The sequence below is a fragment of the Lepidochelys olivacea genome, assembly GCF_965140295.1.
Source record: "Lepidochelys olivacea isolate rLepOli2 genome assembly, chromosome: 11".
Classification (NCBI taxonomy): domain Eukaryota; kingdom Metazoa; phylum Chordata; order Testudines; family Cheloniidae; genus Lepidochelys; species Lepidochelys olivacea.
The window spans coordinates 4,628,165-4,646,510 of record NC_140421.1 but is presented as its reverse complement, the minus strand read 5'-3'; the positions used below and the strand labels follow the sequence as shown (position 1 = coordinate 4,646,510).

The following is an 18,346-nucleotide window of genomic DNA, read 5'->3' as shown; positions in this document are numbered from 1 at the left end:
GGTTCATTTAAAAGCAGTGCCTATAAGATGCTGTCTGATATGGAAGCATCATAGCAGCTCAGAGGTTGTAAGGAATCTGGTTAATTAAATATGAGCTCTGCTCCCTTGTTGTAACTTCTCTGCTCCTAACACAACTCTCCACATGTGCATACCGTCCATGCAGGTCTCCCATCCAAGTACACACACACACACACGTTGAAATACATAGAGTATATGTTGAATTGCACAGTGTACTCAGAGGACATATAGTATGCAATGACACACACACACACAGAGGATATGCTGAAATACACATGCACACAAATGCAAAGTACACTCACCGATTTGGTACAGTCTTTGCCACAGGAAAACACAGGACCCACAGGTTGACTAAGGCTATGTCTGGGTTTAAAATGGGACCAGGTGACTCGGGATGTTGGTCGTGGGCCATGAGGCTATGTCACCTCCAGGTCACTGGTTCAAATCCATCCCAGTGGTCAAAAGCCATTTCATTTGGTGGCCTGTGTGAAATGAGTGGGTGGGTCTCAGTCCAGACCTAACGGACCGATGTCCATGCCACAAAACTGGCATCTCATCAGAGAGGCCAAGGACAAAATGGGCTGTGGGACTAAACTCTCTCAGCCAGAGCAGTGGACCCTCCAAGTCAAAACTGATGCACATTGGCAGGGTAGTGAGAGCTCACATTGTCACTGCCTGTGTTATGCCTGTTCTCTGGATAAACAGAGGACTTCAGATCTCCCTGGCGTTCTACAGAACGGTACCTAAACACTGAAGCTTGGGAAAGTCAGAGCTTTAAACTAAGGACAAAGGCATCTAAATTCCAGATAGCAATTAGCATGCACAAATCAACTGTAGGGATTGTTCTTGTTCTTTTACTGCATGGCCCATTTATGTGCATGTAGACATCTATGTGCACAAAATCATATATGGACCTCAATATTTGGGCTTGTGTGTGCATCTATGCGAGTGACTATTTGAATATGTGTGTCTGTCTTACGGGGCTATGAAAGCGTGTCTGTTGCTATGTAGTGATGTGTATGTATTTCAGTGCAAGTGGGATGTATATGTGAGTATGTATTTGTATGTATAGTTCTTTGGGCCTTCAGCTGTGAATGAGTATCCTCTATCTTGGCAGGGGGTTAGAATAGATGACCCTTGCGGTCCCTTCTAATCCTATGATATATTGTATTTATTTAATTCCGATTGCTCCTATTTATAAGCAAAAAGTCTCAACGTTTCCACCAAGTTTGTGACTTGAACTCCTCACAGTTTTTATGGTTTCCACTTTTCTTTTCACACAGCTCTAAGCTCTATTTTCTTGCCATCGCCTGGTCATTTTTTATGTTCACGGCAACAGCTGCCCAGAGTTTAATAAGGCCAGGTTTTCAAAGAGCTTCCGAAAAAGTGCAGTGTTTCTGAAGCTTGGGGAATGGATACTTGTCTCTCTCACTTCAAAGAAGCTAGGCTAATTTATATCAGCTGAGGATCCGGGACTAAATCTTTAACTTGTGTCTCTGAGCTTTACAGAGTGCTTGGAGATCCTCAGAGGAAAAGTTATATCACAGCGTCAGCACAAAGCTTTAGTATCTGTGTTGTGGCAGGACCCTAACGTCAGCCTCTGATCTGAGATACCTGCAACATTCAGGCACACGCAAAACAGCTTTAAAAATACCACACAGTTTTGTCCAAGTCCTCCCTCTCGAGTTTCAGTCAGGACCAAGGTATCTGAGCCAAGAAATTAAACTCCTCGGGCTCTGGGTTTGTGATGAAAGTGCTGACAACCTGAGCCCAATGCATGTAAAAATCAAGTGTCAGAAGCCCTGCTGAGCCATGGAGCAAGGAGAACTCCTTGCAGGGTAGAATTGGCTCCTGTAACGTCCACACGAGTCCCATGTATTTTATTTAAATCCCTCTTAAATCCTAGGGACCAGTTCTGCTCTCCCTGGGAAGTTAGTGGCAAAAATTCCCAGCAGTGCCAGTGGAGGCTCACTGGGGGCCCTACACAGGAATATCTCCCCCCCCCACACACTAAAACAGTCAAGTTCTTATATTAAAAAGCAAATAGGGGGCCCCAAACTATCGCTTCGTCTGCTTATGCCTAGTGCCGGCTCCGATTCCCCTGAGTTCAATAGCAGCAGGATTGGATTTTTTTATGGAGACCTAAGCGAGACTCAGTGGTGCTGAGGGCATGGTGGGACCGTGTTCACAGGAGTCAGTTTCCCTCCTAATGATGCTGAGAGGCCATTTACATGACCCGATCTAGGACCAGTAAAACTAGGCAGAACCTCAGAAGCAAACGCCGAATGGGACAAGACCCTTCTGGTCCCAAAGAGCTGGGGCTAGGCAGGCCCTGTGCTGGGTCTACAATGGGTCCTGGTTCAGTGCGGTGCCACACACGGCTGACTCGAAAAGCGCACTGGACGTGCGCCCACCAGCCGTGGAATAGCTACACAGACCAGCACCTGGAAGAAGAACTATTAATGCCTTGCTCGAATGCGGTGCCTGGCATCCGAGACACTCCAAGTGCTCTAGAAAGGGGGGTAGCAACTCGCCAACCTCCGGGCACTGTCCAAATAATAATAAGCCACTGACAACATTCGCCCCCATGTTACAGATGGAGCAGCTACGGCATGGAGAAACTAAGTCACTCCCCCAAGGCCACTCAGTAGGCTGAGGGAGAACTAGGACTAGAATCCAGGTCTCTCGATTCTTAGTCTTGTGTTCAAAGTACGTCGCCTCCTCTTGGTCAGATTTGAGGGCAATGCACTCGGGGAAACTTCTGTCTCCCGAGACTCACCAAAGCTCATGAAATCTGAGGAAAGGAGGTGCAATTTTCCACAGCCTCTTACAGTCATTTACACCTGGGCAAAGTGGATTTCAAAAGCTACCATTGGGATCTGGTTGTGACTGACACCTAGCTCATACAGCACAAGGCACAGGCCAGTGGAACCTCAGGACTGTAGGGATGAGGTCCAATATCCCTGATGGCATGCAAACCAGAAGCGGGTGAGGGGCCTATTGGGAACCAGAGCAGGCAAGCTTGGGCTCTGGAGAGGACAGATGGTCGAGTGGTTAGGGTGTGACTCTGGAGACCTGGGTGGGACTCTGGAGACCACTCTACCACAGCCTTCCTGTGTGACCTTGGGGAAATCATTTGGCCTCTCTCTGCCTTCTTTCCCCAGCTGTAAAATGGGGATAAATAGCCCTGCCCAACCTCACAGAGGATTTGTGACGTGCTCAAATGCTACAGCAATGGAGACCAAATAAATACGCTAGACCGAGAAGAATGGGTGCTGGAGATCCCAGGGGACAGCAAGAAGAGATTGGTGGGGAGTTGAACCAGCCCTCCTCCACTTCGTAAAGAGTCCATCCATACATCCCTCTGCGCAGCAACAACAGGAAAGAAAACTTGGAAATGTCTCTAGTACCTTTACCTGCAGAGGGTTCTTTGTGCTTATGGCAATGACGTGATACTTGTAGTAACACAGCTCGCAGCTCCAGCAGCCTCTCTCGCTGATCCATTTGATCAGACAAGGCTGGTGTGTGCATTTCACCGATCCATCACATCGACACGGGCTCAGCAACTCCCCCTGGAAAGAGACAGACAGATGGTCAGCAAAGGTTACCTCTTCCAAACAGGTCTGAAGGCAGCTCGGTAAGGCAAGTTGGCTGCGGTTCCCCTTTGCAATTGAAGAGTCTTGGCTCAGGAGTCTTGGCCAAAGTAGTCCATTATTAGTTCTTCGATTGGGTTTTATTTTATTCATGAAGTTCCCTGCTGTTGAAAGGTGCTGGACAGATTGTCCTGGGGACTGATGGCCTATTTAAACACAATGCAAACTTCTCCACATTGCCCTTCCAATGAGCCACAATCCTGAGAGAAGATCAATCTCTGTTGTCCATTCAGTCCTTGGTCTATCTGCTGGGACTGCCAGTGTAGGGTCTAATGAGTGCTGGGCATGGTGGTGGTTCTGTGAAGTGGACACTGACCCCTGGACTGAGACCAGCATCAACTCATGTCACATGGGCCACTGAAGATAGTAAATGATTACCAGAGACAGACCCAGACCAAAGTCCCCATCGCAAATTTTCAAAATTTGAACCCAAATCAAAATTTTGTGGCATGGGTCCATCTCTGGTCACTCCTCATTTGTACCCATAGCCTGCAGGGGAAAGGGTTTCAAAATTCCATTACCAATGCAGTCCAAGAGGACAGCTCATTCGAAAACCTAGACACCAGACAACACGTGGATCCTGCTATTTCCACACTTGGAACAAACAAGATGGAAGCCGAGATTATGGCCTGACACACAATCTATGCACTGGCTGATTCCAATTGTTAGAGGGAAGCCATTAAATTCTAACCCCCACCTCTTGCTGTTTAAAAGCCACATTTTGAACCCCTGCTCAATGTTTAGCTTTGCTCAGAAGGTTAATGGCTTTTTAAAAGGCAGGGTGAGACTGTCTCCTGGAAGACAGGGAAAGGCTGAGGTTGCATCTCTCAGCCATGCCTCAATACTTGGGACATCCTATTAAAGTCCCAGATTTACCTCCATCCCCCACAGACCTGTTGTCCTCTCCTCTTTTATTACTGTATGTAAACAGCAGAAAGGCTGAGTCAGCAATATGGGACTAGGATACAAACAAGTCTTCTATCCCCCTTCTATCCCCAAATCGGCGGGTAGTGATCGATCCCCGATCGCTCTGCCATCGACTCCGGAACTCCTCCACGGCGAGAAGCAGAAGCGGAGTCGACGGTGGAGCAGCGGCTGTCAATCCTGCGCCGCAAGGACGCGAAGTAAGTGATTCTAAGTCGATCTAAGATAGGTCGACTTCAGCTATGCTATTCTCGTCACCCCACCCCTCTCCCCTCCAGTGTAGACCAGGCCTAAGTCTCACTTTAAAGGCCAGGTTCCACACCCATTGAAGTCAATGGAAAAAACTCCCATGGGTTTCATAAGGATCAGGTGCAACGGCCCCTGGAGGTTCACAGAATCATAGAATATCAGGGTTGGAAGGGACCTCAGGAGGTCATCTAGTCCAACCCCCTGCTCAAAGCAGGACCAATCCCCAACTAAATCATCCCAGCCAGGGCTTTGTCAAGCCTGACCTTAAAAACCTCAAAGGAAGGAGATTCCACCACCTCCCTAGGTAACGCATTCCAGTGTTTCACCACCCTCCTAGTGAAAATTTTTTTCCTAATATCCAACCTAAACCTCCCCCACTGCAACTTGAGACCATTACTCAAGGTTGGGAGCAAAGCTGGCAGGAGTGATACTTGTTTTTATGAAATCTAATGCCAAAATGTTAATCACTTCATTCAGCTCCATTATGTGACCCAGAACTGTCATTTTCCATGAAATTTCAGCAACCTGGTTGTTTTTACACTACAAAGGCAGGCTGGATTTTGACTGTCACTGGCTTTCGTTACAAATTGAATGTCATGCAAAGGGAGGTTAGAATTTAGAAATTTCAAGAATTGCGGTTTTCACTTGGAAATAGGCCACTTCCTTCACGAAGACATGCCTATTGTAGAGCAAAATTGTGAAACGGAGGTGTGGGGGTGGGGGGAGGCGGGAGGGAAAGCAGTAGCATTCATTTTCAAGAATTCAAACTAGCTGTGCTAACTTCAGTTGGAAGTTTGGGCATGTGGCTTTGCTTTGAATGTTTTCATGCCTCCTGCCGAGAGGTCTGCTTGGCTGACATGTGATTGTTAGTGCCTTGCCACATTCTGCTCCAACTTCCAGGCACACTTTGAGGACCTGCCTTCTCCAACAAAACCAAAAACTTACCAAACCAAAAGACACTCCGCTACATGCGTAATTCTCCCACTGGGGTGAGGATGAGCGAGAGAGAGAAGGAACCACACTGGGCAGATTAGTCACATCACCTAATGTTGCTTAACAACTGGAAGGTGCTCAGATACTATGGTGATGAGGGTGGTATAAGAACCTATAAAGACTAGAATTGAATAGAGATAACCTGGGGGGAGATTAAGTTAAGATGTCAGAATTCATTTAAATTTCTCAAATTTGATCTCCACTTCCCAGAAGTGAAGGATGTATGTGAACCAGCCTGGAAAAAACTCCTCTCTCAGACTGGTAAATCTATCCACAGAGAGCTACTGTCACTTTTGAGAATATGGTGAAAAATTCTGAGTCCGAAGCCCCCAGTTTCTCTGTTTTTGTAGATCCAGCAAAAACCTGATTTATTGCTAGCTTCTCCAAGCAGCATGAATTATGATGTTTTGGGGGTTGGTGCACAGCTATTTTTATATATGGCTAGGCCCAGTTCTGTACACAGCAGGTGTTTGTAAAAGCCCCAAACCGACAGGCATAGTAAAGGGATAAAGTCTTCGCACAGCAAAAAGAAGAGTCTGATCCCAGACTTCACAGTAAGCTCTAGAACACCACATCAACAGTCATTAATGCACAAAGGAGTCTCTGCACAGAGACCCTCACAAAAAGCTACACACAACAGTGATCCTAACAAGGAGACACAGCTCAGGGAAGTTAGAGATGGAAATTAGATCATGTCCGTTTCTCTTGGGCAGTGTAAGATTATTCCCTACACAGCATGCTCTCCAGTGCTTCCAGCAATGGACCTTCCATTGCTTCCTTTACCTGCAGAGGGTTCTTTGGGCTTATGGCAATGACGTGATACTTGTAGTAACACAGCTCACAGCTCCAGCAGCCTCTCTCGCTGATCCATTTGATCAGACAAGGCTGGCGCGTGCATTTCACCGATCCATGGAACTATTCAACAAAGACACTTCAATGTCAGGAAACGGTATCCTACCTTTCCTGTTGAATTACATTCCACCACGTGGCTCACCCTAAACAGTTCCTCTTCTCCTCTGGCAAATTGGTGGGCAAGTGCCTGATAGCTACAGATTTTCAAATACATTCACAAGTTCAGTGTGGATTTTATCTAGCTTGTGAGGAATCAAGAGGGTTTTGGACTGATTCTCCTCTCATATATACATCAGGTATGGTGTCATTGGAGGCGATGGAATTACAGGGGTAAACCTGATGTAAATTAAAAAAGGAATCAGGTCCCTGGATTGAGTCATATCCCTGTTGGGGGAGAGATGAGTAGATGTAGATCCAGGATATTTTCCTACTTTTATTTCTGCACATATGGACCAGCTCCTCAGCTGATATAGATCTGCATAACTCCACTGAAGTCAATGAAGCTGTGTCAGCATATGTCACCTGAGGATCTTATCAACATCAGTGCTTTCAAGAAGGCTAGAGCACATCAGCAAGAGCAGCAGCAGATCTTACACAGGTGCGGCATTGCTTGTGGGACGCCAAGCCACAGGCTGGGCCTTCCAGATCTCCAGCCACAGAGAACTTGTTTTAAGCCTGCTGTTTCTCCTAAGGCTGCATCCACAGCTTTGTGCAAGATTCGGCATGTGAAACCCTTCCCGGAACACCCTTCAAGGGTGGGTGGGAGGGGATGAGCCATCACTCGGAAAATCACCTCTCGCAATCACCTGCCAATCAAAGTCACACACACCTATGCCAGGAGTAATCAAACTAGCGGTCCCTGGCCTGAAGATAAGGGGACCCATTTCACCCCATTGTGTGTGAAAGGAAATTCTGTCTTTTAGCCACTGGCAATGGTAATGATGGTCTAAACTCCCCATTGAGGGGGTATACAGGATTGAAAGTTGAATTTGCTGTTAAGCATATGAGGGCTCAACTCCGCTCACTTTAGAGGAGTTACACCTGTTTGCACGAGTGGCAAATTTGTCATAGAGTCCTGAGGCTCAGCCAACGGAGAGATGGAGGAAACTCTGAGGTGACCCACTGAGACATGTGCTGCTTTCATATCTTTACTGGTGTTGCGGCAATATCTCCATGTCCTGTGTCTATATCCTCGTGCACACAAGCCAGGCACATGCCGCCAAAGCAGCATCAGGCAAAGCAGATGGCTCAGTTTAAAGGACAAGGAAGAAGAGAGGTGACTATCACAGATCAATAGTTGCACGATGACTCTCCTGCTCCTACCACTGTTAAAGCATCAGCAGAAAGTAACTTCCTGGAGTGAGGAATCCATTCCTGCTGAGAACCCTGCCTGCTCTACTCCAAATGCAGACAGACAGACACCTGACCTACAGGCCAATCTCCATTCACTGCCAGTAGTAAAAGTAGCCAGATAGCCTGGCTTTTAAGGGTCCTACATAGGGTCATCACCTGCCCCAGTTTTCATGGGGCAGGCCTAATTTTTCTACAGTCCTGAATTTAATTGGGAAAAGGGGGTGGGAAATCTGCATCATGATGCATATATTAACAGACTAGGATTTAAAACACCATTAGGCAGTGTTGTTGGAGCCTAAAACTGGGCGCCAGGGCTCCAGGGGTCTCTTCCCAACTATGCCGCTAAAATGTAGGACCTCAGGCAAATCACTAAGGCCATATTTGTCAAAAAGCGGCCAGTGGCTTTACATGTCTGAGTTTTGGAAACTCTATCTGAAACCCCATGGAGAGATTTTGAGATGCAAAGAGACACCCCACAGCTCTAGTTCAAGTCAATTATTAATGATCTATTATTGGTATTGTGGTAGCTCCTAGGAACCCTCATGGGCCAGGACCCCGTTGTGCAAGGTGCTGTACAAACACAGAAAACAAAGAGACAGTTCTTGCCCCAGTCTAAGTCAACGGGAGTGGCAGAGGCTCGGCACCTCTGGAAAAAAAATAAAAAAATCAGGACCTAAATCAGCCTTCCCAAAGCACAGAAAGATGAAAGCAGCCTTCTGTACTCAGGCAGTAGCTGGGGAATGTGAGACCCAGAGGGCCATTGGGGGAGGGTTTTACAAAACTTACAGAGAAACCATATTTTCATGATATCAAATATATAATTAGAAATGGGCCCAAAGCTAAAGCTTTTATCTGAACGTTGATGATTCAGATAGTGTAGAACTTGGAGCCAAACCTCCCCAGTCTTGGGTTTGAATCTGTAAGCTCTTTGAGGCAGGGACTCTCTTTTTCTAAATATTTGCACGGCACCTCGGACAACGGAATTGAGCCTGGCGGTGGTTGTTAGGTGCTGCCACAAGAGAAGTGGTTAAATAATAAAACATGGCTGCCGTGACCCATCTCCAAGTTAGATAGTGCCAAATGTCTGCAGGGCCTTTTGCAGACGAGGCACCCTGTGTCCCTGATAATTTGGAGCTCCTTAAACTGAAGGCCTGAAGCTCAGTATCAAAGCTTGTATGTATGAGCTTCATTGCTCATGTCTACACCGCAGGGGTATCCATACATCACTCAATATTAACACTCAAAGTCCTATCCCAGCATGCACTGACCTCAGGGTGAAATTTGTGATGTTTTTCTGTAGCAGTCTCTTCTTTGGACTCTAGATGGGGTGTCACCAGGACAGTATAGCTTCTGCCTATGGGACCTTAAAGTCTAATCTCCATTATGTCAGTCATTTTATTTCCTGTTTAAACATTCCCCTGCAGTGCTGGAAGCCCAATTACAATATGGCTTGTGCAGGATAACTAGAAAGTGCAACTGACTATAAACAACAAAAGTAACAGATAAGTCCAGAGTGAAATGCATAAAAAACGGTGTCACTGGCAAAAATGTAAGCGGGCTTTTAAAAAAAAAAAAAAAAAAAAGTCTCTTTTTTACATTTTGGAGGGGCAATTAGCAACAAAAGGAAGAAAAAAAAGTAAAAATATTATTCCTCCCCTTGCCTTTGTCCCTTCAACAGATTGCATGGGAGAGGGCAAACGTCACTGCAATACTCTGAGCGGACCTGGGGGGAAATAAATACATTGAGCTCTGGGTGTGTGATTCTGTAAAGCCAAAAGTTCCAAACCCCGAGATGGCTCAATTCTACCAGCGCATTGGAAAGTTGACAATAATTTATACCACATCAAGAAGTACAAATAACCAAGTTTTCAGGTACAAGTAACCAAGAACTGTAAATCAGCGTAGAAAATGCAGGGGACAAAATGCTCCTGGGGCACAACGAAGCCCCTGTATGTGCCTATAGTGAGAAACCTCCATCATTAATCAATCTAGTGTATAGATGGGTGTTTGAGATCAATAATCTGGGCCTGTCAGAATGTCCCTGCATCACACTGTTGCTATGTCTGTGTTCCCTTGTGATGCTGGTATTTCAAAGCAATGATTGGAAATGTCCATGGCCACGATTCAGCATCACAACTTTGTTAGGCAAAAATCATTTTGAAGCTCTAAGGGCCACGCTTCTAAAAATGACCTCCTAAATAATCTCCACCAAATTAGACACAACCTTGTTTGTGCATGCAAAGAGCACATCGGTGCAAGCCAGTGGGCACTGGTGCATGCCAAAGCGGGGACTGCCCTCAGAATGGTCACTTACGTTCACAGTGTTCTGTCTAGTGGAGGCACCAAAAAAACCCCCACACTTGCAGGTGCTAACGTAATTACAGTATTGGCCTCACCCATTAAAATCTGGCCCTAGATTGTCCCATGAGCTCAGCTTGCACATTGCATGCTCACAGCAAACTGGAGCCACTTGGTGGCTATCAGGTGGGGGAGCTTAAAGTCTGAAGATTTTGCTGAGCGACTTATTTTTCCTGCTCAGATCATAAAAAGCAGCATTGCTCATTAGCACTGCTGTCAGTATCCACTCTCCAGGATGGACAAAGGCATTTAGTGGGATATAAAGGAGTCACTACACACTCAGGGCTATATTCTGTCATCAGATCATAGAATCATAATCATAGAATCATAGAATATCAGGGTTGGAAGGGACCTCAGGAGGACATCTAGTCCAACCCCTGCTCAAAGCAGGACCGATCCCCAATTAAATCATCCCAGCCAGGGCTTTAAGTACATGAAGATTCCATTGACTCCAGCAGGCACCGGCATGTGAATCTGAGGATTTGAGTTACTCTTGAGTTTGGATGATTGTTGGTACAGACCTATTATTAGGATGGAAGACCAACAAATTACAGAGCGCATTTACCAAGGAATGCCGCTACACCGCTGATGATCACATGGCACAATAAGATCGCCAGTGATGGACATAAACTAAATATCCAGCCAGCCCACATTAAGGATCTAGCTAGAGATTGACTTGGATGGTGCTTGATCTGCAAGAAAGCTTCCATCTCAATGATGATGATTGTATGGCTTGGAAACAGGAAATATTTAACTTCAAGCCTTCAACTAAGCCTCCTAAATACACTTAACTTCACACTGAATTTCAATGTAATGGGAAGTTTTATTATGGCAAACAAATGCCAGAAGATTTCTATATTAAGAACATAATTACAGAGAACTGAAGCACAGTGGCAAAGAGAATCATGTTGTTACATAGCTGGTGAGCCTCAATAAATGTGTATTGATAATCACTCTGTCTTTAATGCACTTACAGTAGCTGCCCCTCTCCCTATTAAACCTTAACACACACTTTCAATGAAGTGTCTCAAATGCAGTGTGAACATTGCTTCAGCCAGCAATGGAGACAGGAGGAGTCACTTTGGAAAATATAACACATTGTGCCGCTTTTGTGACCATTCCCTGAGCCATTGAAACAAAAATTGTAACGAATTAAGCTCCCCAAATGGCGTGGGGGTAAAAAAAAAAGCTTGTGGTCCATCTACACCAGCTTTAGCAGAGGGAGACTGCTCCCCCAAAAGGCTAGACACAGCCAGTAGAGGTTGCACTGGCTGTGGAAGGGTTAGGTGCACTGGCAGGGAACGCTTGTGCTTGTTACCACCTGTTCTGTGGATAGAAGATTTCAGCCTTGCAGACTTCACCAGCGCTGGGTTTACTGAAGACAAAAGGTGGGGAGAAGAGACCGAGTTAGTACAGTCCAGATGGAAAATACTGATTCCTACTAGAAAGGACAGACCACAGGCCCGACAAGGCCCAGGTACTCATGAAACAGAAGGCTGCTCATTGCTGCAATTGGTGAAGGAAGCAAGTCCTGAAACAGGCAAGGTGACAGACCACGGACACAGTAATGAAGCTCAGAGTGCAACGTAATGGCAGCCGATCATTGTTACCCAAACCAACACGAGCACCCGATCAACAGCTCAGCTGTCACTAGAAAGGAGGTGAGAACAGGTCCATGTGCCACCTTATCCCCTGGAGGATGGTTCATTTAGGAGTTAGAAAGGGTTATCTAAGGAGAGAATTCGCCAGCTCTTCAAGCGGCTCAGCTGGGATTCAGAACCGCCTTGAGGCTGAAGGAACGGAGCCAGAATGTCCAGAAGGAGGAAGGAAAAAAAAAAAAAAACAAAAAAACCCAGAGCATCAAAGGATGGGTAAGGAAAGAGCTGAGAAAGCAGATCATCCTGCAATCTGTGCAACACCAACTGTGCGCTCCGCACCCTGGCACAGAACGACTCCCCCACGCTGCTGTCTCCTCGCCACTAAATTATTTTAATCCACATCCCATAGGAACCTCTGATAGTCCAGCAACCAAACCCTCACAAGAAGTGCTTTTTAGGACAAAACAAACTTTCACTGTTTGCAGCCAATGCCTGCTGCTCTCAGGGGATGCACCAGATCTCTAGAAACTAAAATCAGAGCTCTAGGCCCAAAGCTCAATCACTGAGCAACACAGGGCAGTAGGGGCTGGGATTGCCACAGAGATGGTGCAGGGGCCAGGGAGCACCAAGCACTGGGATCCAGAGCCACTCTTGTGCCGCTCCTCTGGCTGGCAAACATGAATGGGGCTGACAGTCCGCAGAGGGGGCCAAGAACTGAATGCCCCCCTGTTTCCAAATCCCTCCCTCTTCTCTAGAGGTGGACCCTCCAGGGCAGGCTCAAAGCACATTGCTGCAGCGGGGAAGCTAGGCCTGCTCCCGGTGATGTAGGGAGACTTCGGTATCTGGGGCTGCCTTTCACCAGCATTAAATCCACTTGCCACAGTGACCTAGCACTGTATTGGATATTTACGAACCGTAGACAGAGTCCCTATTCCCAAACACTTCCACATCTGAGGTAAATGACAACATGGAGAGGGTATTTGAGGAGAGCAGAAGGAGGGCAGCAAAACAACCCTCTGGGCAGTGGCTTGGGACAGATGATTCAAACAGAGCCCCGAAGGAACAAAAGCTTCATCACAGTGATCCCTCCGACTCAAACCTGCAATATACCAGCCAGTATCCACCCCAGAGATGTTGGGAGACCTCTGGGGAGGGATCCGCCCCAGCAGGACAGGAGCCTAAAGGATGGTGAGCAAATGGGGAAAAAGACCAAGAATGATGGAAAGCAGGAGGAAGAGGGAAGGGTCTCTCAATGCCATAGGGCTCATGGGGACAGAAAGGCCTGATCATAATGAATGATCTCCCCATTGAATTCTTCAGGGAAAGGTGATGTCAGTTTGTCATGGTATTTTCCTTCCTGGTCCCAGGCTAAATGATCATTCAACCATAGGCCTCTAAGCCAGATTCTCTGTAGTTAAGCATTGAATTCAATTCAAACATAGGATGGAGAGGGAGCCAAGTCAGAGTCTAAACCACCCTCTATCTTCGGGCAGGTCCGGCCTCCAGAGGCATTCTGTACTGAGTGCCCCTCCAGAGGCTCCCAGCAACTGATGCAAATTTTTGGCTCTCATTTTAAAAAGAAAGTTTCTAGCCCTTCTGGCTGTGAAAATAACCTGAATGGGACCTGATGCGGGGCTGTCTTCCTGAGTCTGCAGACAGGTAGCTGTGAGCGGTGTGAACTATTCCCCAGTCAACTCAGGTAGCGGTTAACTCTGGAGTGTAACCATGGCCATCAAAATTGCAATACTGTGAAAAAGTGAACTGCTGACACATAAGCCGAAACATCTAGTTACTATGAGATTGTGGGCAGGGTTTGGGATTGTCAAAGGCGTTTAAGGAGAGTACTTGCAGTTTTCCCTCCCACCCACTGGGCCCCCTGGCAGCAGCAGGACCAGAGAGCCTGCCTGAGTTCTGGTTGGGTGGGGTCCTGCAGAACAGAAAGCTGGCCCTGCGTGCAGGCTCCCCAGTAACAACCAGAGCCTGTGGAGAGAAAAGCTATGCAGTCACGCACAGCAGCATTGTCAGTGAGTCACAGCAGACCTGAGACCGGGTGTGGGGCTGGGCTGGGATATTATTTTGCTCGCAGATGAGGAGAGACCTGCAGTTTCTAACGAGTGCATCAGGCTACAGCGGCAAAACACTACAGCCCATAAAAGAGCAGGGAGGAAATTAAATTCCAGACAATTGTTTCTGTTGCTCAGCAGCGCGCTAGGGCAACCGAGCTCTTTCAGCAGAGAGTATGTGAAGTGGGTTCCAACCTGGTTTTATAGCATTTCGTAAACACGTACCAGGCACACAAAGACATGCCCCTGTAGACCACTTCCCTCTTTCTCAGACGCAGTGCTAGCAGAAAACGGAGTGAGAAATATCCATGCTGAACAGACAACACCATTGGGAGAAAGGGGCCCAGTTATGCCCTTGCTTGGTACAATGACTGCATAGGGCCAGCTGTGGGACCTACATGGGGCAGCATAAAAGTCCGTGCCAACCTTCCTCTTCCATAAAACCCCCGCCAAAAATACTTTGTTTTAATGAGAGGAGAGAGCACTGACTGTTAAGAGTTCAGGACATTTTCAATTCAGTCCCCACCAGCCCCTCTCTCCTCCTGTACCCAGCTCAGCATCCACGGAGAGGCCAAAAGCAGCCACCCCATTGCTACACTGGCATGGTCTTTCATTACACAGCGCTGCTCTTGCCTGGGGAAGGACGGGGACTCTATGGGGTGGGCAGAGTTTATGGGGTGATGATCCCTTGGAGGACGGGATGGGCAATTAAACAAAGGAGGTTTCTGCTTGCGTATACAGAGTATTGTCAGGGTAAATTGTTCATCAGCTTGTGTCTGGATGGTTGGTGCATCTGGGCTGTGATTAGACCAGGCGCAGGTCCCTGTGTCAGAGCAGGTGGACCCAGTTGAACCAGTTAGTGGGGGCAGGGCTACACCTGGGGCTATAAAGGCCTGTCAGAGGGCAGGAAGAGGAGGAGTGATTGGGCCAGGTGCTGCTTGGGGAGAGCAACCCCAGAGGAGTGGAGCTAACTCAAGTGGTGGGTCCCTGCCCCAAGGGGCTTGGGGCTCAGGAGGGAGCTGTGGGACCAGGGTTCAGAGGGGAATGGGAGCTGGCTGTGAGGTGGGAGCTGGCTGAGAAGGGTGCAGACTGGGACAGAGGAAGAGCTCCATGTGCGGCAGAAGAACCAGGACAGAGAACTTGTGTGTTATATGATTATGGATTTTATGGAGGCCTGTTTGAACCATTTCTGTTATTAAACCAGTCGTGGGTGGGGGTGCCATTAGCCACATGAGAGGGCCTGCCAAAGGTGGCTAACAGGGTGCCTGCAAAGTGACCCTTGGCCACGAGGAGACGCTTGTGTGGCGGACACTGTATTATGTGGCCCATACACTGAGGCAACCAAATGGGCAGGAGAAGGCGCAGGCCGGCAGTCACATGGCAATTTGCTATTACTAACGGGGATATTAAAACCCATCAGTTATTAGAAGTTCTGACCCTCTTGGAAAGGCAGAAGCTGCTTATGACCTGTCCTGTTAAACACCAGCTCCCCGGTAACCACACAAGGAGGAAATGAGCAGCACAAGCTTGTTGTTCGTGTAGCCAGCAAAAGGGATGCAACTTCAATGAGCGCCCGGCCAAGCAGTGAGGGTTCCCTCGGAGCATGAAGGGGAGCAGGCACCAGTATTTTGGGTGCATCTGTGAATCTGGCATGAATAAAAATCTGACATTTTGGGGGTGACTTGGTAAGAGTGCCCTGTTGGCCAAATTAATCCGAGTTTGTCTCAGCTGGAAAGTTGTCATTTTTGCAGAGAAATTCTGATGCTCTGGGTGCAGCACAGGGATATTTCCTGCTGATGTAAGAGCTCTAGGGTGGGCAGCTTTTGGCGTGTATCACATTGTGTAACACAATGTTGCCCCCTGACACACTGCCGCAAAATTCCAGGGCTTTTCAGTTGTGGGGCAGGCCTAGATCAGTTGTGTTTCACCAGAGCCAAATGGAGCTCAGGCCTCAAAAGAGAGCAGTTTGGGTTCCAAATTTAGGATCCAAGATTTCCAAATGGGTTATAGAATTCAGCAACACGAGTCCTGCCTCAATCTAATGTATTAACTCACAGCGAGAAGGAAAAATCATACAGTGCCCACTGATCCTGACTGGAGCCTCTGGGTGTTTCCGCAGCGCATAGAAATAATAGTTTATATTCCCTGTGTCCCTGTAATTCTAAAATATTAGACTGCAGCTTTCCTGGCTGTTAGAGCCAGATGGAAATTGCTCTGCCGTTGCCTTAACACAGGAGTCTCACTCTGCCAGTCTCGCGAGTGGCAGCACTGTTCAGCCGGGCAGCTGCTTCCAGGCCTGGGTTCCAGACCGCCGAGTGGCATGTCAAGATTTGTGCTCTTCCTCCTCACAGTTGGTTAGTGCAGTGACCCATCGGACAGGCAAAAGCCTGGCTCTGGAGAAACTTCTGGTGGCTCTACATCATGGGTCCCCAAACTTTTTACCAGCACGACCTCATTTTAACGAGATATTTACAGCCGGGATCCATGACAGATAGGACGCCATTTTGAAGAGCAAACTGGCGTCCTCTGCACAGCGTGACTGTGCGTGCTGCCTACGTGGGAGGTCGCATCGCATGGTGGATGTCTTTTTGGTCTACAAAATGGCCTCCTCCACTCAGTGTGACCTCGTCTCCATGGAGTGTACGAGGTCACACTGTACAGAGGATGCCATTTTGTAGACCAAAATGGCGTCCTCCAGGCACCACAACCTTGCACGCACCATACGTGCGAGATCACACAATGTGGAGAAACACAGTGTCCTCCGCCATAGAGGGATCACCTCGACCCCCATCTGCTGATGGCGTCACCCCATTTGGGCTTGCGACCCACTGTTTGGGAACCGCTGCTCTTTGGGATGGGGAGCGGTCAACTGCCTTCGCCTTGGGTACATGGATGAATTCACAGCACTTTTGAAAGCAACATTCTGCCTCCCTGTGCACTGAAGTCCTCTGCTCCTCTTTTGGAGCTCCCCTACCGGAGTGAGCACTGGTCAGTCTAGGAGTCTGGAGCAGCTGCAGGAACCATTGCACTAACAGCTACGTGCGGCCCAGCAGAATGGGAGGGAAGGGATCCTCCTTACCCTGCGTTTCTGAGTGGTGAAGCAGAGCAGCATGGGGTCCATCAAGCAGTGGTGAGCTTAGTTTTCCTTCAGACACAGATTGGCCTTAGAGAGAGCAACACCACACTTTATTCACTGACGGGAAAAGGAAAGAATGGCATTTTGCTAATGCTTAGAGGAGCCATGCACCGGGGAGGCAGGAGTGGAAGAGTGACAAATGAAGACACAGAGGAAGACCAGAAACGAGGAGGAAAAGGGAGTGAAAAAAAAATCCTTGGTACTGAAAGCCCAGTGCATTAGAGAGGAGTGATTCCATCTCTATTAGACACCAGCCTCTGCGCTGCAATGACTCATCAGCTGAACAGGCTGGAGGGACGGCTCAGCTGCACAGCTCTGGCCTAACTACTTAACTGATTAACAGAGAAAGGTGATTAAGCTCCGAGGAGTTAAATTAAATGTGAGCAGTCAGGAAGCCCGGCACCTCTATGCAGTGTCTCAGGAACAAGACGGGAACCTTTAAAAAGGGCCCTGAGTTTAACGGTAAACGTTCTGACGTGAGCCAAAACCTTTCCTGCAAAAAGCTTAATCTCAGCAGTGTCATTTCACATGTGAGCAGTTTGGCAATGATGCCCACACCCACCAGGCAGACTGACGTCCTTTCTAAAGCATCCAAGGCGTCTCGGCCCCTACAGGTGGAAGACAGTGAGTTAATGCTGGCAGGGTTTGCATGGCACTTATTCCAACCATACGAAGCTTGTAAAGAAAGCATTTCACTTTCCTTTAAGGGTGGGCCCTTCCAGGCAATGGGAAACACACTTTTTCTCAAGGGATGAAGGGTCACTGGGGACCCATTGTTCCATGCAATGTTCTAGTAAGGATGTAAAAATGCAAATGAAAAGTGGAAGGACTGAAAGCCCGGGAGACCAAACCCTCCTCTTTTCAGCTGCAGATACAGAATGGACAATGGCAGGGGAAACTTCCCTTCCAATATACCTCTTCCTCTCTGCTGAGACTGCCCTGGTGTGGTGGCAGGCTGTGTGATGGGGACACTTGACCATTAGGAAATCGTCAAAGACTCCCTCCCCCAACTCGCATCCTGTGACCCTCTTGCAAGCGTTCCAGGAACTGGTGCGTTGTCCTTGCTTTATTGCAGTGCCATATGGGAAACAGAACCTGTTTAACTGAGCAGTGACTACATTTGCATGACTACATTCACTCCGTGTGAGC

The 18,346-nt window shown here is 47.8% G+C and overlaps 1 protein-coding gene across 2 annotated transcripts in view; it reads right to left on the bottom strand.

Moving 5' to 3' along the window:
* Positions 1–18,346, bottom strand: part of MARCHF4 (membrane associated ring-CH-type finger 4) — a 155,816-nt gene that overhangs the window by 32,153 nt on the left and 105,317 nt on the right. The window contains exon 2 of one of the 2 annotated variants that reach the window (XM_084643651.1): positions 3,429–3,590. In XM_084643651.1, the coding sequence (XP_084499777.1) occupies positions 3,429–3,590 (162 nt within the window). The remainder of the gene's footprint in view (positions 1–3,428; positions 3,591–18,346) is intronic. The other variant, XM_084643652.1, reaches the window with a different exon arrangement.